The 25,480-nt window shown below is 62.2% G+C and overlaps 1 protein-coding gene across 1 annotated transcript; it reads left to right on the top strand.

The window, feature by feature from the left end:
- Positions 1 to 2,737: 2,737 nt before the first annotated feature.
- Positions 2,738 to 25,261, top strand: NATD1 (N-acetyltransferase domain containing 1). The gene is made up of 3 exons (XM_079797415.1): positions 2,738 to 2,990; positions 19,521 to 19,639; positions 21,933 to 25,261. The coding sequence occupies exons 1-3, from the start codon at positions 2,888 to 2,890 to the stop codon at positions 22,047 to 22,049; spliced, it is 339 nt and encodes a 112-aa protein (XP_079653541.1). The 5' UTR covers positions 2,738 to 2,887; the 3' UTR covers positions 22,050 to 25,261.
- Positions 25,262 to 25,480: the final 219 nt, after the last annotated feature.

Here is a 25,480-nt window from a genome sequence, read left to right as displayed (position 1 = left end):
ATACACACAAAAAGAAAATTTAAAAAAGTTTTTAAGAAGAAATGACCCCCAAAAAAGTGGCCATCAATAAAAGACCGTGTCAAAGGGAATGGTTAAGTCTAGTCCTCTGCTATGACGTCGTAGGTTTATATGTGGAAAACTAGAAAAATTCTTAAGAAATAAGTAAAAAGGCATCCTCTCTGTGTGGAGGAAGATTGTTCCTAGTTGCAAATATACATACACACACACACACACACACACACACACACACACATATACTTATTTATGCTTATTTTATTTTTATGGGGTGTTTTGTATGTGTGTGTATGTGTGTTTTAGTTTAGAGAGAGAGGGAGAGAGAGAAACATCAATTGGTTGCCACACACACATACCAACTGGGGTTCAAACCCCCAACCTGGGCATGTGCCCTGGCTGGGAATTGAACCCACGACCGTTTGGTGCTCCCACCAATTGAGCCACACTGGCCATGACTGTCTCTCTCTCTATATTTTTGGTTTTGAAACATGTGGCTATATTACCCAGCCAAAAATTGAATTAAAAGTATCATTAAAGAGCCCTGACCTGTGGTGTTCAGTGGTTAGAGCATCGGCCCACGCAAAGAAAGGTATCGGGTTCAATTCACTGTCAAGGGCATTTGCAGGTTCATTCCTGGCCCAGTGGGAGTGCGTTCGGGAGGCAACCAATCCATGTGTCTCTCACATCGATGTTTCTCTCTCTGTCTCTCCCCCTCCCTTCCACTTTCTCTAAAAGTCAATGGAAAAAATATCCTCAGGTGAGGATTAACCAAAAAACAAACAAACAAAACAACCCAAATGCCCATCAAGGGTGGACAAATTGTGGTAAATGTAAGGTGACCAGAAGTCCCGTCCTGATTTTTAACAATTTGCCCCGCATCCCGCGGCGTTTTAAAAAAGTCCCGGTTTTTGGAAAGAATGCATGACAAGCTAGGGAACGGCGGGAGAACGGGAAGGGAATATACGGTTTTCGGTGGCCATGTGGCTATTTAGCCAGGATATGAGTTTTATATTATTTTTGTTAATTTTATAATGTTAAACTTTAATAATAACAAATAATTGTTGAGAACTGATTATCGAGAACTGCTTATCAAAGTTCGCATTGTTGATCAGTTGTTAGAATTCGACCACCATTGTGTGGACTTAATGAACAATGGCATTTTTTGGGATTGGCAACGACGAAAACATTTTGTAACTGTCTCTCGGACGATACACATCGTACTGCGTGCTAGTAAGCTAGTTAAACAAGTGATGTCATTACAAATCAGCTATTCAGATAATTTAGGTAAGTAATTTATTTATTTCATAAATACATAAATTTTCTTGAATTTAGCAGACAGTACTCGTATTATTTATATTTTATAGTGGCGGCAAAAAGTCTAGCGCCGGCCTTGAAAGTGACACTTACGACTTACGTTACGGCAAATTCATGACCTTTTAAACAACGACAGCAATCTACTAAAAAAAAATTCACTCAAATGAGAAATATGCCAAAGAATAAAATAATACTATACATAATTTTTTATTTATTATATTTGTAAATTGTACTTATGTTGAAATTTAAAAAAATATATTACAATACTATTTTTGCGTTCTATGAAAATTTTTGTTGCTCCATAGAGACCAAATTTTTAATCAAGAATCCCCCCCTTCGGTAAATGCCCACAATGGAATACTACTCAGTGATGAAAAAGGTACCCTCATCAACATAGATGAATCCCACAGATAAGATGAATAAAAAAACTGTACACTAAACAGTATGCACTACGTGATTTCATTGATGCGAAGTTCTGGGAAAAGCAAATTGGTGCATCACGCTAGAAGTCAGGGTAGTCGTGACTTCCAGGGTGGGACACGGATCAGGGGCAATGGAAACCCTGGTATTATCCATCTTGACTGGGTGGTGGTCACCTGGGAGTGAACAGCAAGTTTACACTTTAATTAGCAAACCAGTAAAAAGGAACCTGGAGTCCCGTGACGCGGTGCTGCAGCCCCGGGTGGGAGCGAACAGGGCTTCAGCTGCGAGCCGGGTCCGGGGCAGCAGGGCCTGGCCAAGTTCTCTTTCCAAAAAGAAACCTGGACCCCGAGAGGCCTGTCCTCTCCAAGCGAGTCCCCGGTCTTGTTGGGACTCACTGTCCCCATCTTTGGCTTGAACCCAGGGATCTCCCAGGCCTCTCTCTGCCTGCGGCTCTGCCCCTTTCGAGGGGAGGTGGCCTTGCGCTCTTATCTCAATCCAACAGCCGGTCACATGGGTGGGGCCGCAGCACGACCCTCCCGGCTCCGCTGTGCGCCCTCCCCAGGTCTCGCACGCCCTGGGGTGTCCACTTCCTCCTCTAAATGGTCTCGCGCACCTATTTTTCGGCCGAGCTCACTGAGCCCTACTGCACCGCCCTGGAGCTCACCAGGCCACGCACACAGCAAGTGCTGAGTAAATGGCGGCTGCGAGGGAATCCTTGGAATTTCCCTGCAGATCATTATATCTCTTCGAGAAGGGGTCCGTGTGGGGCCCCAAAGTTGCCAGTGAATCAAATGCAAGGAGAAAGGGGGCCTCCGGCGGACGCGGCGCGCGCGGTGTTTGGAGCGCCCAGCGGCGCGCAGGGGGCGGGCCTGGCCCTTTAAGAGCGGACGGAATGTATCAAAACAAACCGGCCGGCACCCACTGGCCGCGCGCGGCACGTGACCCCCAGCTGGTCCCCGCCCCCTTTTGTCGGCCGCGTCTGAGTGTCAGTGTCGGCGCCGCCGCCGCGGGCTCCGGTGCGGTCCCGGCCTCTCCGCGCCGCCGCCCGCGCCCCCGCCCCTCGGCCCGCGCACTTGCCCGCGCGCCCGGCCTCGGAGCCGCGCTGCCCGGGGCCAGCGGCCTCGTCCCGCCACGGATGGCGCACTCGCCGGCCGCCGCGCCGGGCGCGCAGGAGCCGGGCTGCCCCATCCGCGTAGAGCACGACCGTCGGCGCCGCCAGTTCACCGTCCGGCTCAACGGTAACGCGTGCCCGGCCGTCCCGCCCTTTGTCTGCGAGGGACGGACCCGCGGAAGCCACGCTCCCCAGCGCGGGCCCGGCCCACGGCCCGGGGTCGGTGTCGCGAGCGCGCGCCGCGGGGCGACCTCGGGGGCGGAGGTTCCGCCCGGCGCTCCGGACGCCGCCGGGGCTGCGGCTCCGGGCCGGGTGGGGGCGTGGCCGACCCCGGGCGGGGCGGGGCGGGCTGTGGGGAGAGGCGCGTCCCCGCGGGACAGCCCCGCCGGGCGCGCGGCGAGCCCCCGGGAAGGCGGAAGCCCGAGCGGCAGCCCGGCCGCCGGCCCCTGCCTCGGCCCTGGGAACGCGCACCTGCTCGGGCCGGGCTGCCTCCCGGTGTCTCCCGCGGCTGCTGTCTGAGACCTGGGAAGCGGGTCGGTGTGACCTCCCGCTCCCCGGTGTTAGAAGGTTCCCGGGAGCCTTCGCTTTGCTGCACCGAGGGGGTTGGAAGGATGCTCTGGGCAGACTGAGGGCTGCTTCTCCCCAGGAAGGCGGCGGGCGGGTGTGGGGTCCCTCCCAGACCCCAGCGCCCCGGGGACTCTGGCCTCGCTGCCTCCTCTGCGCGCCCCCGTTTCCCCTCCTACCACGGAGTCACCGGCACCCCTGGCCGGCGTGAGGGCCAAGGGCTGTGATGAGAGTCCGGCGTAGGCCGGCACCTGCGGCGCACAGTAATCCGGACATGGGCTGGTCCTTACTTTTGAAACCGGAAAGCACCGGCAAGCCTTCCTGTCCGGTGCAGACAGTTCCTCCACTGACTGGCCCACAGCCTCCTCCTGAGAGTTCTGGGGATAAAACACAGGATTGTGACATGGAGGACCCTGACCCCCGCCGCCATCCCCGTTGCTTTTATAACTTTTCCTCCTTCCCAGCTGGGCCCCTGTGGCAAGGTCCCAGCCGAAAGGGCCGTCGGAGGCCGCTGTGCCCATTCCCGAGCAGGGAAGGCAGAGGCCCGGGAAAGGGAGGGGCTGCCTGAGTCCGGCAGTGAATTGGGGCAGAACTGGAGCAGGGTCCTGCCCAGTGTGACTCCTGGAACTGGACACCTCCAACCTGCACTTGGACGCATCAGGAGGGGCCGGGAGCTGGGGCAGGGACATTTCCAAGAGACCCTCTCCTCCCCTGGGGCAGTGCTGGCATTGAGCCAGGCCCTAGCACACCCGTGGAATGTGGGCATCAGCACCCTGTTATTGCTGGGGTAGCCTCCAGGTGCCCACCTGCAGCTGGTGGCAGGGGAGCTCTTGGGGTGCTGCAGGAACAAGAACTTCCTGAGGCCCCCGGAGGGTGAGGTGTGGAGGAAAGCTTTATTGGTGAGGTGACAGTAAAGGACCTCCCCCATCAGGGTCCCACCTCCCCTGTCCCGCCATGGGAAAAGTCCCACCTTGTCTTCGGCAGAGCTAGGATGAAAGCCACTGCCCAGGTGTCTGCTCCACATTGAAGCCCAGTCCGGTCCCACATCTGCCCGCTTAGCTTGTGTCCCAGCTGCAGTCCATGGCATGTGGGGCCCACAGGGCCATGGGTCCATGCAGCTTCTAGGGCCACCTGGCAGGTGAGTGTGGACATGGAACAAGAAAGAAATAGCATAAGTGGCAAGAGAGAGAAAGTGTCTTTTTCTGGGGATTTTAACCTAAGATTTCTCAAGCTCCATGGGCTCCACCCTCCCAGCCAGTCCATGGCTCCCCAAGCTAGACTGACAGGCAAGCATCTTCCCTACCTCACCCTGACTTTACTGCACATGCGTCTGTGTCTCTCTTTGCTTTCTTCCTATCTATATACTAGAGGCCCAATGCACGAAGATTCGTGCAAGAATGGGCCTTCCTTCCCCTGCCATCTTTGTTGGGCTAATTTGCATACTCACTCCTGATTGGCTGGTGGGTGTCACGAAGGTATGGTCAATTCGCATCTTTCCCTTTTATTAGTGTAGATATAAAAACCTAAGTAACCTTTCGACTGTTGGACCGTTCAACTGGTAGCTATGGTGTGCACTGACCACCAGGGGGCAGGCGCTCCAACCAGTAGATTAGCTTGCTACTGGGGTCTGGCTGATCGGAACTGGGAGAGTTGGGCTGGACATGCCCTGGAGCCCTCCCACGGTCCCTCCCCAGCCAGCCAGCCCGATCAGGGTCCCTTGGCCTGGCCTGCGATCTGGGACCCCTTGAGGGATCACAGATCCCTCCGCACCGGGCCTCTAGTTATTAATATGAACTAGCTAGTCACAATGGTAACAATTTCATATTATGGATGAGCAAACTGAGGCTTAGACCACAGGGCAGGAGAGACTTTCCCAGCATCACAAAGTGCCAGAGCCAGAACTCAAACGCTGTTCTTTGCACGTGGAACCCAGTCCTCCCGCTGCTGTGGTGCTGTGGCCAGGGCCCTTGTGCTCTCGGGAAGGGGTTACCGAACTCAAGGGAGGGCTTCATGCGGGGGTGGCCCATTCTTGCAAGGTGGTTTTATTCGCTTTCAGCAGGTAAGAGAGAGGAGATTGTATCCAGAGCTCTGCCTCTGCTTCTGTACACTATTGGTCACTTACACGTTGATTTCCTCTTTGCAGTTGGTTGCTTTTATGTTTTTGAAGTTGAGTTCCTAAAAAACGGTTTACAGCTTGCCTGCAAACTACTGTGCTACATGTTAACATGCAGCAAGACTAGAACTCAGTAAGAATAGCCCAGACCTTGAGATCCTTGTCCTAAAGAGGGGCCTCTGGCTTTTCACATCCTCTTTTCTAAGGTGCCGAGGAGGCCTCTGGTCCCGTGGGTGCTCAGGCGGTGCTGCCTGCTCACAGAGACAAAGGAAAAGGATGTTCAGGTGTCCCTTCTTCCTAATGAGTCCAGCCAAAGGAGACCCGCCCCCGCTCCCTCACCCCCCAGCTACTCCCCCTCCCCGCTCCCTCACCCCCTCCCCGCTCCCTTACCCCCGCAGCTACTCCCCTCCCCGCTCCCTCACCCCTTCCCGCTCCCTCACCCCCCAGCTACTCCCCCTCCCCGCTCCCTCACCCCCAGCTACTCCCCCTCCCCATTCCCTCACCCCCTTCCCGCTCCCTCACCCCCCCAGCTACTCCCCCCTCCCCGCTCCCTCACCCCACCCAGTTACTCCCCCTCCCCGCTCCCTCACCCCACCCAGTTACTCCCCCTCCCCGCTCCCTCACCCCTTCCCGCTCCCTCACCCCCAGCTACTCCCCCTCCCCATTCCCTCACCCCCTTCCCGCTCCCTCACCCCCCCAGCTACTCCCCCTCCCCGCTCCCTCACCCCACCCAGCTACTCCCCCTCCCCGCTCCCTCACCCCCTCCCCGCTCCTTCACCCCCCAGCTACTCCCCCTCCCCGCTCCCTCCCCCCCATGCTACTCCCCCTCCCCGCTCCCTCACCCCCACAGCTACTCCCCTCCCCGCTCCCTCACCCCCTCCCCGCTCCCTCACCCCCCCAGCTACTCCCCCTTCCCGCTCCCTCACCCCCATGCTACTCCCCCTCCCCGCTCCCTCACCCCCACAGCTATTCCCCCTCCCCGCTCCCTCACCCCCTCAGCTACTCCCCCTCACCGCTCCCTCACCCCTCCCCGCTCCCTCACCCCCTTCCCGTTCCCTCACCCCCACAGCTACTCCCCCTCACCGCTCCCTCACCCCTCCCCGCTCCCTCACCCCCTCCCCGCTCCCTCACCCCCTTCCCGTTCCCTCACCCCCACAGCTACTCCCCCTCACCGCTCCCTCACCCCTCCCCGCTCCCTCACCCCCTCCCCACTCCCTCACCCCCTTCCCGTTCCCTCACCCCCACAGCTACTCCCCCTCCCCGTTCCCTCACCCCACCCAGTTACTCCCCCTCACCGCTCCCTCACACCCTTCCCGCTCCCTCACCCCCCAGCTACTCCCTCTCCCCGCTCCCTCACCCCCCAGCTACTCCCCCCTTCCCACTCCCTCACCCCCCAGCTACTCCCCCTCCCCATTCCCTCACCCCCTTCCCGTTCCCTCACCCCCACAGCTACTCCCCCTCCCCATTCCCTCACCCCACCCAGCTACTCCCCCTCCCCGCTCCCTCACCCCCCAGCTACTCCCCCTCCCCGCTCCCTCCCCCCCATGCTACTCCCCCTCCCCGCTCCCTCACCCCCCCAGCTACTCCCCCTCCCCGCTCCCTCACCCCCCCAGCTACTCCCGCCTCCCCGCTCCCTCACCCCCTAAGCTACTCCCCCTCCCCGCTCCCTCACCCCCCCAGCTACTCCCCCTCCCCGCTCCCTCACCCCCCACAGCTACTCCCCCTCCCCGCTCCCTCACCCCCCCAGCTACTCCCCCCTCCCCGCTCCCTCACCCCCTTCCCGCTCCCTCACCCCCACAGCGACTCCCCCTCCCCGCTCCCTCACCCCCACAGCTACTCCCCCTCCCCGCTCCCTCACCCCCCAGCTACTCCCCCTCCCCGCTCCCTCACCCCCCCAGATACTCCCCCCTCCCCGCTCCCTCACCCCCCCAGCTACTCCCCCTCCCCGCTCCCTCACCCCCCCAGCTACTCCCCCTCCCCGCTCCCTCACCCCCCAGCTACTCCCCCTGCCCGCTCCCTCACCCCCCCAGCTACTCCCCCCTCCCCGCTCCCTCACCCCCCCAGCTACTCCCCCTCCCCGCTCCCTCACCCCCCAGCTACTCCCCCTCCCCGCTCCCTCACCCCCCAGCTACTCCCCCTGCCCGCTCCCTTACCCCCCAGCTACTCCCCCCTCCCCGCTCCCTCACCCCCCCAGCTACTCCCCCTCCCCGCTCCCTCACCCCCCCAGCTACTCCCCCTCCCCGCTCCCTCACCCCCCCAGCTACTCCCCCCTCCCCGCTCCCTCACCCCCCTTAGCTACTCCCCCCTCACCGCTCCCTCACCCCCACAGCTACTCCCCCCGCCCACTCCCCCAGAGCTGGCTGTGGGCACAGCTAGACGTGCCCAGCCATATTTCTAAACGTGCCCACCTCTGGAACCTGCTGCCCCGACAGCTAACTGGAAAGTGTCCAGGGACCCCAGCCACCCCAGGGCGCAGTGTGAGACTCTGTCCCCCTTCCGCCTGCACACCAGACTCTCAGTGGATGTGGGGGCGGGGCCCCCTGCCTCAGCGGGGAGGCTCAGCAAAGCCTGCCCTGAGCCAGCTGCTTGTCCTGTAGAGGGACCTGCACACGGGCCGAGAGGCTGAGTGCCCGGGCTCCCAGGCCGGGGAGGGCGCCTTGGAGCACTGGCTGCTGAGGGAAGGGCTGAGCAGCTGTGCCCCCGGCGCCGGCACCGAGGCACCGAGGCTCCTAACCCGCCCTCCAGCCTGCTGGCGGGTGCGGCACACGGCTCTCCCGTGGCACAGCCTTGCCCGGGGCCCCTTGCAGGGAGAGGAGTTCGGGTCTGGCCCTTCCTGAGGGGCTGGAGTGGGCCAGGCCCTGTGCTAGTGTCGGGGACACGTGGGATTGCCGTCTGGAGGACGGGGCAGCACCCCGGGGAGCTGCCCTAGGAACCAGGCCTGTGAGGAAGGAGGAGGGCGGGAGGAGGGGTGGGGGAGGGCTGTTTGAACTGGGTGTTCAGGAGGCCTCCCGGGAAGGTGGCGTTGAAGTCAAGACGAGCAGGAGCGAGGAGGGATTCGAGTGAAAGGAGCAGCCTGTGGCGCCTGCCGGCCTCGGGGCAGCGGGGTCAGTACTTGTTGTCGGGAGGTCCTGGGGCCGGGGCTGTGAGGCCCTGGAGGCGGCCAGAGGCCTTGGCTGTGACTCTGAGTGAGGTGGACGCCCAGGGGGGTCTTGAGCGGAGAGTGGACGCGGGTGCAGGCCCGCCGGGCCGGTCTGCGGAGGGCAGGCTGCGGGAGGTCAGCCGTGGAGCGGAGGGCGGGCATGGCCTGCAGGCCCCTCTGAAGGGCCCGGCCGGGTCTCGCTGGCACCGCCCGGCCGTGGGAGTGCTCGGCTCGGCTCGCCAGACCTCACGTCCAGGCTCAGAAACACTAGCTGGTGTGTCCCCACTTCTCGGTGGGGAAGCAGCTGACCGGGATCGTGCCCACCCCTGGACGGCCCTCTCCCTGGCCTTCCCGCCCCCTCTCCACCAGGGCTGAGCGCCCACTTGCCTCAGGAAGAAGGGGCTGGTGCTGCTGGTCCCGGTCTGGCAGCGGCAGTCAGCCCCAGCGCTGGCCGGGCCGGGGCGGGAGGGCGCCCTGTCAGGGCAGCACCCAGGCCTTGACCCCAAAAAGGCACCGCTGGCCGAGCACCTGCTGAGGCCGCAAGCAGACAAGCTGCTGGCCCTTCCTGAGGCGGCGTGCGCCGGCCACCCTCCCGGGGCCCCGGGGTTTACCCCTCAAGGCGGGCGTACACAGCAGCGTCTTGAGAGTCAGAGCTGCGTGTGACACCCACCGGCCAAGTTCCGGGCCCCGCAGAGTCTCCTGCGGGCAGGCGGAGGAGGAAGTGCGTGGAGCAGAGCGGCCCCAGGCGGGGACCACGGCGCAGACGTGGCTGAGGAGGATCCGCTTCATCGGTCCCCATCAGAGCATCTGCCACGGGACAGGCAAGAAGCACCCACCGTGTCCCTTAGAGGCCACCACAGCCCGCGAGAGGCCCCGGGAGAGCCCGGCTGGACCACAGCAGGTCCTCTGGCAGCGCTGTGTGCGCCCGCCAGGCCGGCTTCTGGCCGGTGCTCTCCGAGGGCGGGCGGACGGAGGAGGGTTCCTGGTGCCCGGAGAAGGCCGTCCCTTCCCGGTCAGCGGCACAGCCACCCCTGACGTCACCCGGGGATGTGCATTGAGATGAACGCCCAGCAGAGGCGGAGGGGGGCCCAGGAGCAGGCACACCCGGGCGCTCGCCAACACACCAACCCGAACCCCTGTGAATCAGGCTGCGGCCGCCCTGGCCCGCCCCAGAGGGGCCCAGAGTCTGGCCGAAGGCTGCAGGGCCAGCCCTGGGTTTCTGTCCTTCCCGGCCCGTCCTGAGGAGCCGTCCACAGCCGTCCTGTTCGGAATCACCTTCGGATTTCACAGCGGCACAGGCGGCCCTGCCTCCGCTGTGGGAAAAGTCCGTCGGGGCCGCGTCTGCGTCACGTCCTGGGCTCTTCGTTTTCCCCACACGGAGCACAGCTCGGAGCGGGCCGCACCCCTCGCTTTAAAAATACGTGTGTGTCCTTCTAACGATGTTTTGGGTATTTTAAGGACCGTGAGGAGTATGATTTGAAATTATACAAGATCCCTATTGTGGGGTTTTTAAAAAAAACAAAAAACGGTGTGTTCTCCTGTGATTGCCCAGCCCAGCCTCACGTCTGTCATTGTAGACCTGCTTTTTCCTACTGCCTTTTTTCAGACGGTACTTTTTAAAGATATATACATTTAAAAATTTTTATTTTTAGTGACAGAGGAAGGGAGAAGAGAGAAAGAGAAACATCGACGTGAGGGTGGATCATCGATCGGCTGCTCCGGTACCCGAGAAGGAGCCGCCCCAGGCACGTGCCCCACTGGGGATCAAGCTAGGGCAGTGCTTTTTTTCTAATCCTCACCTGAGGATGTGTCTTTATTGACTTCAGAGCGAGAGGAAGGGAGAGGGAGAGAGAGAGAAACATGGATAGGAGAGAGAAACATCGATTGGTTGCCTCCCGTTCACACCCTGACCGTAAATGGAACCCGCAGCCTATTGATGTACAGGGTGATGCTCCAACCAATGAGCCTCCCAGCCAGGCCCAGACAGTTCTCTTAAAGCAGAAAACAAGCAGCAAGTCTTGACGGCCGCCACCCAGGGACTTGATGTGAAAGCCGTCGGGCACCGATCACTGCCCGAGGTGACTGACTTGGCCCCCTTCTGCACCGTTATTTCTTCAGGGGCAGCTTGTGCAACCTCACCCCTTGCTGACTGGTCACAGGTATACGCGTGTCTCCGTGTCCGAACATTGCTGTCGGGTCACGAGTTAACTCTTGTCTTTTTCTTAACTCGTCAGTCAGTATTTCAGAGATGGGACGAGAATCCATCTAATCCTTCCGTCGTCTTTCATTATGGAAAAGGTTTCAGAAAGTTGCGTCACGGGAGAGGACGTGTGAGCGAGCTGCGTGCAGACCCGTGTCCGGCTGGCGGTGACGTGTCTCAGCCGAAGGCAGTGCTGCCGGGAGGCGGCGGCGAGGACCGCGGGCACCGACAGGCCGTGACGGGGGGTGGGCAGGAGACGCCGCCAGCCTTGGAGGTTGTACAGGCGTTTCCCACAAAGTTTAGGTGAAGTGACCAGTTTACTTTTTGATAAAGATTTTTTTGGTCTATTACTTCTCTCACCAATTTACACCATCGCCAAATGGGGAATGCCACAAAACCTCTGCTACACGTCACGGTGGACAGACGATGCGGAGAAGTTTCTCCGTTTGAGTGTGTGGAAGGGACTAAGGAAGAAGCAGATGGAGGGATGACTGGTCAGCCGATCCTTTGCTTGAATCACCCGTTTCCACAAACCATGACCGGGAAGAGGTTGGAGCAAACACTGACGTTCTCTCATCCGAACGATGATGGACAACATGTAACATGGACCGTCCTCACCAAGGCGGGCCCTGGGCCCACTGCACCTCTGAACTAAATGTTTACGCACCGACAGCCGTCCCCCCGGAGGGAGCGGGGGGGCCCTCGCAGAGGGGTGCAATCCGGCCAAGCAGTGAGGCGGGATTCCAGTAAGGACCCTGGTGAACGGGAGTGGCTCTGCTTGCAAACTCGAGATCTCTGCGGGCGAAGGCAGAGGCTACAACACACTTATCCGCCCCGGCCCTCCTGGGCGCTCGGCATCCTGTTCACCAAGACAGTCACTGCAACAGCGTCTGCAGCTGAGCGGCCTCGGAGGCGCAGAGCACCGGCCTGTGGGAGGAGAGCTGTGCGCGCCGCCACGACGGACAGGAAAGCCGCCGGCCCCTGGGGCGCGTGCTGGCGTGACACCGCTGGCCAGCAAGGTGCCGGGAAGCTGCCTCCATGTCCATTCTCTCCAGGGGAGACCCCGGGCACCCCCCATGCCAACCCCCGGAAACCCCTCACTGCCCCGCTGTCCTTCCTGGCACCAACAAGAGCGGTGTGCTGAAGGTGTGAGGCGAAGAGAGGACCCCGACAATGGATGTGTGTTAAAAACCCAATGAGGAGCAGCTGGTGGTTTTTATGTAGAAACTAAATAATTCTTCACAAATAAATCTCTTTTGGAATCTAAAGGTTCATCTGTGGGCCCTAGAGTCCTGGTGCTCCCCACGGCCTCCCACCCCCACTGGGCAGATGGGAAATCTGAGGTCACAGAGGGTCAGCTGCCCCTGGCCTCCCTCCGCCCCAGGCAGCTGGTGGCAAGTGCAGCCCCAGGGCTTGTGTGTCAGATCCCTGGAGACCAGGCCCCTGCATGAGCCGTGCGGAGGCCCCAGAGCACCGTGATAGCTCCCTGGGGCCGCACCCTCGCAGGGACGGGGCGGGGTGCCTGGTGTGGCAAGAGGACCAGCGGGTAACTTTCCTGGGTAACCCCAGGGTCTTCACATGCCTCCCGGCTGTGCTGGCTGGTCCCCTGGAGGTTTCCCAGGCCACAGCCCCCTCTGCCTAACCTACTCTGAGCCACCAGCCTCTGGCCCCTCCCCACCCAGGCTCTGCGTGTGGAGACGCCCCACATGCCAGCCGGTGTTCCCGGGCTCTGCTCCCTCCTCACTCCCACAGGGAACAGAAGCCCCGCCTACTCTCCCATCCGTCCAGTGGGCGTGCTGACCCACCGGCCACCTCAGCACTGAGATGGGCGTGGAGGTGGCGGCTGCCTGGCCCTCTGCACAGACCCCTCATCTCCCCGCCTGCAGGGGGGACGAGTTCTCAGTGGCCACCTTCCCTGGTAACTTCTTGGGGCTGTTGACCTTGGGGTTGGGGACGGCGAAGGGTCCTGAGGTAGAGGCCAAGGGTAGGGTCTGTTATGACCCGAGTAGCTTTAACTTTTCTCAAAACCACTGCAGACTGGTCACAGTGTGACTCTCGGGCCCAGGAGGGACAGAGCGATGGTCCCAGGACAGGTGAGACCTTGGGCATGAGGTGTTGGGACTGGTCTCGAGGCACCTGCAGAGTGTGGGCGGACCCAGGCCTCCCCGCCTTGGACTTGTTCCTGCAGCCGCCTTTGCTAGTCAGTGTCGATCGCTCACAGAACCCAGCCCTGCCCTGGGCTCGCCCACGGTGCCGTCACAGAGAGTGGTGCCCGCACGCCAACGGCAGAGAGAGGGTACCCAGGCACACAGCCCTGCCCTGGCCGCTGCTGGGGGCAGGGGACCTCTGGGAGGGGACATTGGGCCGCCTTGGGTCACAGGAGGAGCCAGCCCTGGGAGGCGCCAGGCAGTGGCGGGCACGGAGGCCCCGCGCCACTCAGGCCTCTGAAGTCATGTGGCCTGGCCCTGCCAAGCATTAGGGTGAGTTAGTTAAATGTTTGACCAAATACAGCAGGCTCATTTTTAAAATATATTGTTACTGATTTCACAGAGGGAGAGAGAGAGAGAAACATCAATGATGAGAGAGAATCATGGATCTCCTGCACGCCCCACACTGGGGATCAAGCCTGCAACCTGGACATGTGCCCTGACCGGGAATCGAACCGTGACCTCCTGGTTCATAGGTCGTCCTTCAGTCACTGAGCCCTGCTGGCGGGGCTGGCAGGCTGATTTTTGAGTTGGTAACGTTGTCTGGCCCTCCAATGATGTTATAAACACCCAGTGGCCCGGGGCAGGAAGAAGGTTCCCCTTCTGCTCTGGGAGGGGAGGCCAGGCAGAGGGAGCGACCTGCCAGGCTGGGCGCTGAGAGCTGGGTGTGAGTGCGGACAGCGAGGAGGCCGCTGTGGCTGGACCGGAGCCCGAGCAGAGGACAGATGGGGTCTGACTCGGCTTCCCTGGTGGATGCAGAGGTGCCCGCGGAGATGTGAGGAGCAGTGCCAGGTTCTAAGCGTGTTTTGAAAGTTGTACCCGTGGACTTGTCGCAGGACCCGCTCAGAGCCGGAGAGGAAGACAAGGCAGAGGTCCCGGGATCTTGACCTGAGCCGCAGGGCTTCGCCATTTTCTGGGGCTCTCCAGGCAGGTCTGAGGGAAGAGGAGGGGCGTTCTGGCCATGTTGGGTGTGGGTAGTTGGGACTCTCAGACACCGGTGCCAGGCCACAGACCAGGGGCTCTGGGGCTGCCCGCTAAGGGCCTGGCCCCTCCCCCGGCACGTGTGGCCCAGCCCGTGTGGAGGGCGGAGCACCTGCCTCCCTCAGGCACCGCCTGTGGCCCCGGCGCTCCTTCTGTTTGTCTGTCTCCAGCCAAGTCCGTGCACCGGGAGGCGTGTGACTGCCTCTCGGAGCCTCAGTGTTCCCGTCTGCAAGCAGGGCTCTGAGTCCTGCCATTCTGCAAGGTGTCATGAGGGTTAGTGTGTGGAAGGAGCTGAGCACGGCCTGTCTCCTGCCAGGCCTCGCCATGTGGCTGCAGCTACGGCACCTGCTGTCTCTGACGGCGCAGGGCCGGGCTCTGGGGAGGGGGCCCCAGGTCAGCCTCGAACCCCTAGAGTGTGTCTGGCAGAGAGCGCAGCAGTAGTTTATAGGACAGATCTCTCTGAGCGTCTTCCCTGGCTGGGCACTGGGGAAGCCATGGTGGCCGAGCCCCTTGACCATCAGGAGCTGATGAACCGGGGTGGGGGACAGCCCCGACCATTTGGGGGTCTGTTCCACCCACGGCCCAGTGGCCACTCCCAGGATATTGTTGAGGGAACGGGCAGGCGAAGGAACAGGGAGACTAGCGAGCTTCCAAGGGCTGAGCGCCCGCCACCTCCCTCCGGAAAAGGCCGGTGAGAAGCCGGGATCGTGTCAGGGGCTTGCGAGGCCCCAGAGCCTCCGGTGAGCCTCACCACCACGCCCCTCATTCCAGCCCCCTGCCGGCTCCCACTGCTGGCACCGTGTGCCTCACCACCGCCCCCTCATTCCAGCCCCCTGCCGGCTCCCACTGCTGGCACCGTGTGCCTCACCACCACACCCCTCATTCCAGCCCCCTGCCGGCTCCCACTGCTGGCACCGTGTGCCTCAGGGCCTTTGCACGGCTGTCCTCGGCACCTGGACTGCTCGTCCCCCACGTGTCCTTTCGTGTTCCTTGCCCCTCAGGTCTTTGCTCAGGAGAGGCCTGCCCTGTGCACCCTCCCCTCCTCTGCTGCATTAATCTCTAGCTTGTCCCCTTCAGATCGGTCTTGTTTATAATGATACCACTTCTTGTCTGTCTCCCTCCAGGAGGGAGCGTCTGGTCGGTGTTCTTTACTGTTTCACCCCCAGTGCCTGGACCTGCCTGCATGGAGGCCTGATGAGTGGGGGTAATAGATGGCCGGGGTGGCACACAGGCAGCTCCCGCCGCCGGTCCCTGCGGCCCTGTTCCGGGCACGTGGAATTACCCAGCAGGCGTGGGAGCCGAGACCAGAGTCCCGCTGCACGGCCAGGGCAGGCGGCAGTGGGGCCAGAGCTGGGCCTGCCCACCAGAGCAGCCGTCAGGCCTGAGGAGGGGGTGCAGGGGCCCCTAGGCCACCCTCGGCTGGACCATTACAGGGAAGCGTACTCCAGGCAGAAGCTACTGCCTTGGGAAAGGCCTGGAGGCAGGAGGCAGGGGCATGTCCGAGTGCAGCAGAGACTGGTCTGAGGCCTGGGCTCCCTCCGCCTGCCTCACTGGGACGTGGACCCGGGTCTGAGTCTCCCCGTCTGCAGTGTCAGCCTGAGCGCCGGGGAGAACCAGAAAGGCCCTGACGGGCTGGGCCGTGTTCCCGCACCCAGGTCACTTCCGTTGGTGACATCACAGGCCCGGCCCAGGCAGCATGGGGCAAATTACGCAGCTTTAAAGCGAGAACCACGTGAAGTACAATTTGCTTTTAGTAATCACACTTGGCATCGGCATGTTTTCTTTGAGGGACAGCAAATTGTGTGTTCTGGCCTCAGGGCCCTCACGCTGGCTGTGCCCTCTTCTCGTCCTTCCCTGACCACCTCCAGCGACACGGCCCGCTGTCCCCCGACCCAGCTTAGTGCCTTCATTCGTCACAGCTCCCTGAATGACAGGCCGCGGAGCTGCCTCAGCTACCCGTTCTCCCCACACTCCAGCCATCGGCACCCGCATTGCTCACCTGGACTAGGGTGGCCGCCGCGTCCCTCTTCTCACAGCAGCCAGAGGAGGGTCACGAGACACGGTCACCTCCCGTCCCTCCTCTGCCAAGGACCCTTGATGGCTCCCAGCTCACGGTGGTTATGAGGCTCTGCGGGACTCCTCCCCCCATCACCCTTGCCCTTCCCTCATCTCCTCCACCCCCTCGCTTGCCCACTCCTGCCTCAGGGCCTTTGCACTAGCTGCTCCCAGCCTGGGATACTGCTCCCCAGACAGCACCCAGCCGCTGCTCTTTCTCCTGCCTCCTCTCCGTCCACCTGCCTGCTTCTCTGCTCTGTCTCCTCTTCTTATGCGTCCACCAGCATAGGACTCTTGTCTGGCCTACTTACTGCTGTGTCTTCAGCACCTGAAACCGTGCCTGGGGCTCAGCAGTTGTTGAATGGGCCTGGTGGATGGATGTGTGCACAGATCGGTGGATGGGGGCACTGGGTCAGTAGATGGGCAGGCAGAGGGGAGATGGATGGATGGATGGATGGATGGATGGATGGATGTGGTTGGATGGATGGATGGATGGATGGATGGATGGATGGATGGATGATGGATGGATGTGGTTGGATGGATGGATGGATGATGGATGGATGTGGTTGGATGGATGGATGATGGATGGATGTGGTTGGATGGATGGATGGATGGATGGATGGATGATGGATGGATGGATGATGGATAGACGGATGGATGTGGTTGGATGGATGGATGATGGATGGATGATGGATGTTGGATGGATGGATGGATGGATGTGGTTGGATGGATGGATAATGGATGGATGGATGATGGATGGATGGATGATGGATGGATGGATGGATGGATGGATGGATGGATGTGATTGGATGGATGGATGGATGATGGATGGATGGATGGATGGATCGATGGATGGATGTGGTTGGATGGATGGATGGATGGATGGATGTGGTTGGATGGATGGATGATGGATGGATGGATGATGGATGGATGGATGGATGGATGGATGTGGTTGGATGGATGGATGGGTAGATGGATGTGGTTGAATGGATGGATGATGAATGGATGATGGGTGGATGGGTGGATGGATGGATGGGTGGATGGATGTGGTTGGATGGATGATGGATGGGTGGATGGGTGGATGATGGATGGATGGGTGGATGGATGGATGGATGGATGGATGTGGTTGGATGGATGGATGATGGATGGATGAATGTGGTTGGATGGATGGATGAATGTGGTTGGATGGATGGATGAATGTGGTTGGATGGATGGATGATGGATGGATGGATGGATGGATGTGGTTGGATGGATGGATGGATGGATGGGTAGATGGATGTGGTTGGATGGATGGATGTGGTTGGATGGATGGATGGGTAGATGGATGTGGTTGGATGGATGGATGATGGATGGATGGGTGGATGGATGGATGTGGTTGGATGGGTGGATGGGTGGATGGATGGATGGATGATGGATGGATGGATGGATGATGGATGGATGTGGTCTGATGGATGGATGGATGGATGAATGGATGTGGTTGGATGGGTGGATGGGTGGATGGTTGGATGGATGGATGTGGTTGGATGGATGGATGGGTAGATGGATGTGGTTGGATGGAATGGATGATGGATGGATGATGGGTGGATGGGTGGATGGATGGATGGGTGGATGGATGTGGTTGGATGGATGGATGATGGATAGATGAATGTGGTTGGATGGATGGATGGGTAGATGGATGTGGTTGGATGGGTGGATGATGGATGGATGAATGGATGTGGTTGGATGGGTGGATGGGTGGATGGTTGGATGGATGGATGTGGTTGGATGGATGGATGGGTAGATGGATGTGGTTGGATGGATGGATGATGGATGGATGATGGGTGGATGGGTGGATGGATGGATGGGTGGATGGATGTGGTTGGATGGATGGATGATGGATAGATGAATGTGGTTGGATGGATGGATGGGTAGATGGATGTGGTTGGATGGGTGGATGGATGATGGATGGATGGGTGGATGGGTGGATGGATGGATGTGGTTGGATGGGTGGATGGGTGGATGGATGGATGGATGATGGATGGATGGATGGTTGGATGGATGGATGTGGTTGGATGGATGGATGGGTAGATGGATGTGGTTGGATGGATGGATGATGGGTGGATGGGTGGATGGATGGATGGATGGGTGGATGGATGTGGTTGGATGGATGGATGATGGATAGATGAATGTGGTTGGATGGATGGATGGATGGGTAGATGGATGTGGTTGGATGGGTGGATGATGGATGGATGATGGGTGGATGGATGATGGATGGATGGATGGATGTGGTTGGATGGATGGGTGGATGGGTGGATGATGGATGGATGGGTGGATGGATGGATGGATGAATGTGGTTGGATGGGTGGATGGGTGGATGGGTGGATGGATGGATGTGGTTGGATGGGTGGATGGGTGGATGGATGGATGGATGATGGATGGATGGATGGATGATGGATGGATGTGGTCTGATGGATGGATGGATGGATGGATGAATGGATGTGGTTGGATGGGTGGATGGGTGGATGGATGGATGGATGATGGATGGATGGGTGGATGGGTGGATGGGTGGATGGATGGATGTGGTTGGATGGATGGGTGGGTGGATGTGGTTGGATGGGTGGATGGATACATAGAGAGACAGATGGGAATAGACTTTGGCTGGAGGAGCCCTGTTAAATGTTTCCCAGAGGGACTCTGGGGTGGGCTGGTGAGCCCAGGCTTGGCAGGACGGCGAGGGCACAAAGGCCCATTTGTTCCTGTCTTATGTGTGGGCGTCACTTCCCTGTGGATGCCGGTGCCACACCTCCTGACCTTCCCTGGGCCTGGCGAGTGGTCCTGCTCGCGTCTCGTCTGCTCTCCTGTCTCGGGCTCTGGGTTAGTGGGGGCTTGGCAAGTCCTGCAGCGCACCCAGCGCTGGGCCTGGGCCTGCAGACCCTCTGGAGGGAGCGCAGATGGGGACCCAGGTGGCTGGGCTGGGGGGCTCGGGGGGTCCTGGGATGCTGAGACTGAGAATAACAACGACGACTCATGGTGGCCTAGGGCAGGGGTCCTCAACCTTTTTAAACGGGCCAGTTCACTGTCCCTCAGACCGTTGGAGGGCCGGACTATAGTTTAAAAAAAACTATGAACAAATTCCCATGCACACTGCACATATCTTATTTTGAAGTAAAAAAACAAAACGGCAAAAACACCCGCATGTGGCCCGCGGGCCGTAGTTTGAGGACGCCTGGCCTCGAGAGTTCTGGGTGTACAGAGATGACTTTAGTCTCCAAACAGCCCTGTGAGGGGTTTTGTTATGGCCCCATTCTGTGGGTGGGGAAGCTGAGGCACGGAGAGGTTGTTGAGGCTCCAGCTCCAGCAGCCCGGCCTTGGCGCCTTCACTCCCGCTGCCCTCCTCACATGCCTGCCCTCCCCTGCAGGGTGTCACGACCGGGCCGTCCTGCTCTACGAGTACGTGGGCAAGCGGACTGTGGACCTGCAGCACACGGAGGTCCCCGATGCCTACCGCGGGCGCGGCATCGCCAAGCACCTCGCCAAGGTAGGGGTGGGTGGAGAGCACGCTCCCACCCCAGGGCACCAGGCCGCTGCCAGCCTCAGCCTGTTTCCCGGCCAAAGTGCAGAGGGTCCCACCTGCTGCCAGCCTGCTCCGGGGCTGGCAAGGGGGGAGGGGAGGGGGCGGGGAGAGGGGAGCTGTGGGGCAGGGGGGCACTGTGGGGTGGCAAGAGAGGTTGTGGGTGGCAGTGGGGCGTTGTGGGGTGGCGGGGGGCACGGTGGGTGGCGGCAGGGGGTTTGGGTGGTGGGGGGGCTGTGGGGTGGGGGGGTGGCTGGGCGGCGAGGGGGCTGTGGGGTGGTGCAGAGGGCACTGTGGGATGGCGAGAGGGGGTGTAGGTGGCGGGGGGGGGCGGGCGTGTGGGCGGTGGGGGGGCTTTGGAGCAGGGGTTGGCTGTGGGGCTGGGAGGCACTGTGGAGTGGTGAGAGGGGGTGGGGTGGGGCTGTGGGGCAGGGGGCGGCGGGGGGCACTGTGGTGGGGCGGGGGTGTGGGCGGTGGGGGGCTGTGGGGCAGGGGGCGGCGGGGGGGCATTGTGGGGGGGCGGGGGAGCGCTGTGTCATGGCGGCAGGGGGTGTGGGCGGTGGGGGGACTGGGGGGCAGAGGGTGGCTGGGGAGTAGGGGGTGTGGTTTGCGGGGGGGGGTAGTGTGGGTGGCAGGGGGGTGAGGATGGTGGGGGGTCTGGGGGATGGGGGTGGTTTGCGGGGGGGTGGGGGGGAGTGTGGGTGGCAGGGGGCGCTGGGGAGTTGGGGGGTTTGGGGGGTGGGCGGGGGGGGCAGTGTGTCTGCTGGCGCCCTGCTCCTTGGGGCTGGGCTGGGGGCGCTGGTCCCGGGCCCAGGCCCAGGTTCTGCCCAGCGGGGCGTCCAGGCCCTGACCCTGCTGTGCAGCAGGAGCTCATGGTGCGGCCCCAGCGTCCAGTGTGTCCCAGGTGCTCCGTCACGCTTGTTGGAATGAACAGGTGACGAATGTTTAAGTAAATTGGCTGGTGCCCCCCCCCCCAAAGCACCCCAGGCTCGAGCTGCGGGGAGAGCAGCCTGGAATGACCAGAGGACGCCTCAGTGTCCCTGAGGGCTGCTCCCGGGTCCCCCCCCCCCCGCCCCCACCCCCAGGCTTCTGTGCCTCTCCCACCCTCCCTGTGACCAAGGAAGAAACGGAGAGCCCTGGCCATTGTGCTCAGTGGTTAGTGTCAGCCCACCCACTCAAGGGTCGTGGGTTCGATTCCCTGCCAAGGGCACGCCCCTGGGTTGCAGGCTCTATCCCTGGCCCTGGTCGGCGCTTACGGGAGGCAACCAACGATGTCTCTCTCTCCCTCTCCCTCCCTCCCTTCCACTCTCTAAAAACCAATAGAAAAGGTATCCTTGGGTGTGGATTAACAGAAATAAGTAAAACAAACCGAGATTTATGCCCTGGGTAATGGGGACGGAGCCCCCGCTCCCCCAGGGCCTGAGGCACAGGCCGGGCACTTGCGTGCTGGGCGCCTTCCTGGGCGTCCATCCTTTTCTTCTGCGAAATGGGAGGAGAGCGGGGTCCTGTGTCCTGGCAGGTGTGGGCGCCTGGAGGGCCCGCGCAGGGAGGTCAAAGGGCACGGAAGTGCTGCTCCCTTTGCATCTGAGCGGCCGCGTCCTCAGCCTTGTTCCAGCGAACGTTCTTTTTTTTTTTTTTAATATATTTTATTGATTTTTTACAGAGAGGAAGGGAGAGGGAGAGAGAGTTACAAGCATCGATGAGAGAGAAGCATCGATCAGCTGCCTCCTGCACACCTCCTACTGGGGATGTGCCCGCAACCAAGGTACATGCCCTTGACCGGAATCGAACCCGGGACCCTTCAGTCCACAGGCCGAGGCTCCATCCACTGAGCCAAACCGGTCAGGGCCAGCGAACGTTCTTCTTGGTGTGAGCCCTCACCTGAGGGTGTGCTCTCCACCGATTTTTAGAGAGAGTGAGGGAGGGGTGGGCAGGCGCCAGGTAAGCCCGAGGGCCCTGAGGGGGAGGGCAGGCTGCGGACAGGAGCCAGCGCGCGAGCAGGATGGACGAGGCCGGCAGCAGGCGGGTTCTCCAGGTTCAGCCCCTGCCCACGTGGCCCTGGCTGTGGGCTGCTGTGTCGGGCAAGAGCTCAGCACCCAGTCCTGGCTTCCTCTCTTCCAGGGCATGTGCTCCAGGCAGTTTCCCGACAGTCCCGCTCCCTAACGGAATCGGGGACGCGGGGTGGTGACAGCGCCAGGGTGGGGCCGCTGTGCACCTGGTGCGGGCTCCGGGCACTGACCTCTCTCTCTGCCCGCTGCAGGCTGCCCTGGACTTCGTGGTGGAGGAGGACCTGAAGGCCCACCTCACGTGCTGGTACATCCAGAAGTACGTCAAGGAGAACCCGCTGCCGCAGTACCTGGAGCGCCTGCAGCCGTGACCCCGGCTGGGGGCAGGCGAGCCCTGCCAGGCGTCTCCTCGCCCTGGCCCTGCCTCTGTGTGCTCTCAGGACACATGGAGCCCATGGCGGGGGGCCACTCAGCTGTTTTGTAAGGACGCTCATCGGGCCCCAGCGGCAGCTGGCCGAGGATGGGCCGTGGCCGGTGACTGGCAGGGGAGGCCAGGCAGCCGCACCCCGGCAGCTGCTGCCCGCAGACCTGGCGGCTTCTTGGAAGACCCCGGCCCGTGGGCAGGCCTGGGACACGGATGGCATCCCTGTGGCCCGCTGGGCCCCCGTGTTCCTTGCTCTGTGATTGGCAAGTGCCATCCTGGCACCCCCTCACCACCCTGCCACTCGGTGCTGTTCCCAGCGTTGAGAAGAGCAATAAGAACCTACCTGCCGGCTCCGAGGGCACGGCGCCCGCTGCGGCCGCCGTCGGCACTGCCCTTCCTCCCGCTGCCCGCCGGCAGCTGGCCGGGCCGGTCTCCCTGAGGTGTGCGGGGAGCGGCCGGGGCATCTGCTGGGGCTCACCTGTGCACACAGCACGCCCAGCGCCGACGCTGAGTGCCGGCGGAGAGGCTGGGGGAGCGTGGCTGTTCTCTACCCCCCACCCCCCGCCCCCGGGCCTGTGCCCTAACTCCTGGCCTCCTTGTCTGTCAGCTCTGTGGGGACCAAGGTCCCGCCCCTGTGGCCGCCCTGCCCTCTCCACCTGCCTGTCGCCAGGGCAGCTCCAGGGGCTCCGAAACCTCCCGGGACCGCCCCTCTGCCCAGGCCCTGGGTGAGCTTCCTCAGAGGGACCCTGGGAGCAGAGGTGGGCGGGAGAGCTGCCCTCCAAGCCGTCCTCCCGCCAGGAAAGGACTTTTCCATAGAGGCCGCCAGCCTCGGGGCGTCTTCCGGGTGAGCAGCGGCTGGGCATGGCCCCGGAAACCTCTGGATGGCGGAGGGCACCTCCTTTCGACTGTGCTCCCCAACTCTGCAGTGTGCTATATGAGGGCCAGGGGAGCCCCTGGTCCCCTGTGCTGGGAGTCCTGGGCCAGCAGGGGGTGGGCACAGCTTCTGGCCCCTTCCAAGGCTGGGTAGCCCGTCCTGGCACAGCTGAAGGGGGGGTAGGCCTGAGTGGACAGACCGGCCGGCCCAGGGTCCGGGTCTCTTCCCTCCCTCGCTCCCTCCCCCCCACACAAGTTTACATACAGAGTCGCCATGGAAACTGTCCAGCGGCGCGGTGAGCCGGTGCCCTCGCTCTGCAGCCCGTGGGTGAGGTGGCCCAGCGCCGGGAGGATGCCCGAGCGGGGTCCTCGGAGCCTGTGTTCTGACACGGGAGGCGCGCGTGCTGGGCCAGCAGGCCAACAGCTCGTGTCCGGACCAGGAGCTGCTGCGGGGAGTGGGTGGCCTTGGCCCAGGGACAGCTGGTCCCAGTTCCGGCAGGTGTGGCCGCCTTGCCGCCGACGCCTTACCGTGCGTGCCCGCTGCCGGCCGCCCTGCTGGCCGCCGGGGCTCCCGTAGAGCCCGGCCGCCCTGGCCTGGAGCCCGCGGCTGGCACGCCGGCCGGTGTGGCCGTGGTTGGTGGCCTCTGGTGCTGCCCATGTGTCTGGCACCCGGCCCCCTCCCCGGCCTCCCCGGCCTCCCCGGCCCGGAGCCCTCCTGTGGGCCGGGCAGCACCGGCCCCTCCCAGCAGGTCGCTCAGGCCGGTTCCCTCACGTCCTAATCACGTGCCTTCCCCCCTCAGGACCCGGACCCGCTCTGGGTGACCTCTGGCCGAGGCCCTGGCCCCTCGTTGTTTTTCAAGCTCCTGACCAGAGCGCAGGGCGTGCGTGTCAGCGGGAGCCGTGTGGCCTCGGGGCCGCCACCTGCCTGCCCCGCGCTTACCAGCGATGGAGCCGCGGCCTGGAGGTGCGGGAGCCCACCTGTCCTCCGCCTGCTGCTCTCCTCACTGGCAGCCCGCGGTTCCCCGAGGTCTCACAGCCGGATAGCGGGGCACCAGGGTCTGGGGGACACCTTGGCTCCTGTGCCTTCTCCCCCCTTCACCGCCAGCCAGGGCCCTGCCCTGCCCCTGCCTCCACCCGAGGGAAGGGCCGTCGGAGGCCTGGCATGCCCTCAGGCGGAGCGCAGCGAGGGCCTCACCCGGAAGAGGCGGTGATGTCATAGGGCCTCACGTCAGCTGCTCTCCCCCCTCAAAAGCCTTCTCTTGGGGCTTCTAGTCCAGGGGAGCGAGGTGGGGCGCCCATGCAGGCCTGCGGGGGTAACATCACAAATGGCCTCCAAACAGGATTAAGGGGGCCAGGCCAGTGGCTTGGTTGAGCACCGTCCCATGCACTGGAAGGTCACCAGGTCCGTTCCCGGTCAGGGCATGTACCCGGACCGCAGGTTTGATCCAGTTGGGGTGTGCAGGGAGGGGTGACTCCTTTCCGAAAGGGATGTTTTCCCCCTCGTTCCCACCCTGGGTCACAGTGCTGCCCCCAACAGGAGGAGGAAGAGGGCGGTGCGTGGCCAGGCCCTCAGGCCTGTCTGGCGGTGAGCGGCCGGTAGCTGCGAGGAGGCGGGGGCAGGGGCAGGGGCAGGGGCAGGCCGGGGCCACCCCTTCCCGCAGCACCACGTGCCCTCTGTCCCGCGGCGGGGGCCCGGGAGAGCTGCTCGCCCTGTGCTGCCCCGGTCCCGGGAGGCTGGGCGGGCTCCGTGGAGCCGCAGGCACCTGGCTGATGGGGATGCCCGGCTGATGCCGAGGAGGGGGCTGCGTGCAAGGCGCTGTGATGGGGGGACGGATGGAGTGTCCACCCGTCCCCTCGCGTGGTCCTCAGCACAGAGGCCTCCGGTTGGCTGATGTCTGCCCAGACGTCCCCTCTGCTGTTCTCAGGGCCCCGCTGCCTCCCGGCGGCACCCCAAGTTTTACAGGGGGGCGTGGGCGGCAGCCCGCCGGCCGCACGGGAGTCTTCCGTTGTGCCGTTCTGTTGGCTACAGGTATTAAAGCGGTTCTGTTCTGGGTTCGAGAGGCTCTTGGTTCTGTCCTTCCGCCGCGAGCGGACTAGTTTCTCCCCGACTCCGGGTGGTCCCGCAGCCGGCCGCCCAGGGCGTTGGCCTTACCGCCCCGGCCTGGGGCCCCCGCCCCGCTCCGCCTTCCAGAAGCTCCGCCTTCCAGAAGCGCCTCGGCCGGAGGCTCACGGCGCCACCCCGTTTCCCTGGGCAACCGAGTTGTTCGGGGCGCGGTGGGTTGGATAATTGACCCGGTTTCCGTGTGGGAGAGATGGTGGCTCGGGGCCGGGCCGTCTGCGCAGAGTGGAGAGGAAACGGCCGCAGGGCCTAGTGGGGGGGGGGGGGCGCTGCGGGAGGAGCAGGAGGGAGGAGGGGCGGTGACCCCGAAGGAGCACACGCCTGAGGCCGCTGGGACGCGGAGCTGGAGGAGCGGGAGCGGTACCTGGGCCGGAGGGTGGGCGGCC

The sequence above is a fragment of the Cnephaeus nilssonii genome (genome assembly GCF_951640355.1).
Source record: "Cnephaeus nilssonii genome assembly, chromosome: 19".
Lineage (NCBI taxonomy): Eukaryota > Metazoa > Chordata > Mammalia > Chiroptera > Vespertilionidae > Cnephaeus > Cnephaeus nilssonii.
The sequence above is the reverse complement of the archived record's forward strand: the minus strand, read 5'-3'. Positions and strand labels throughout refer to the sequence as shown.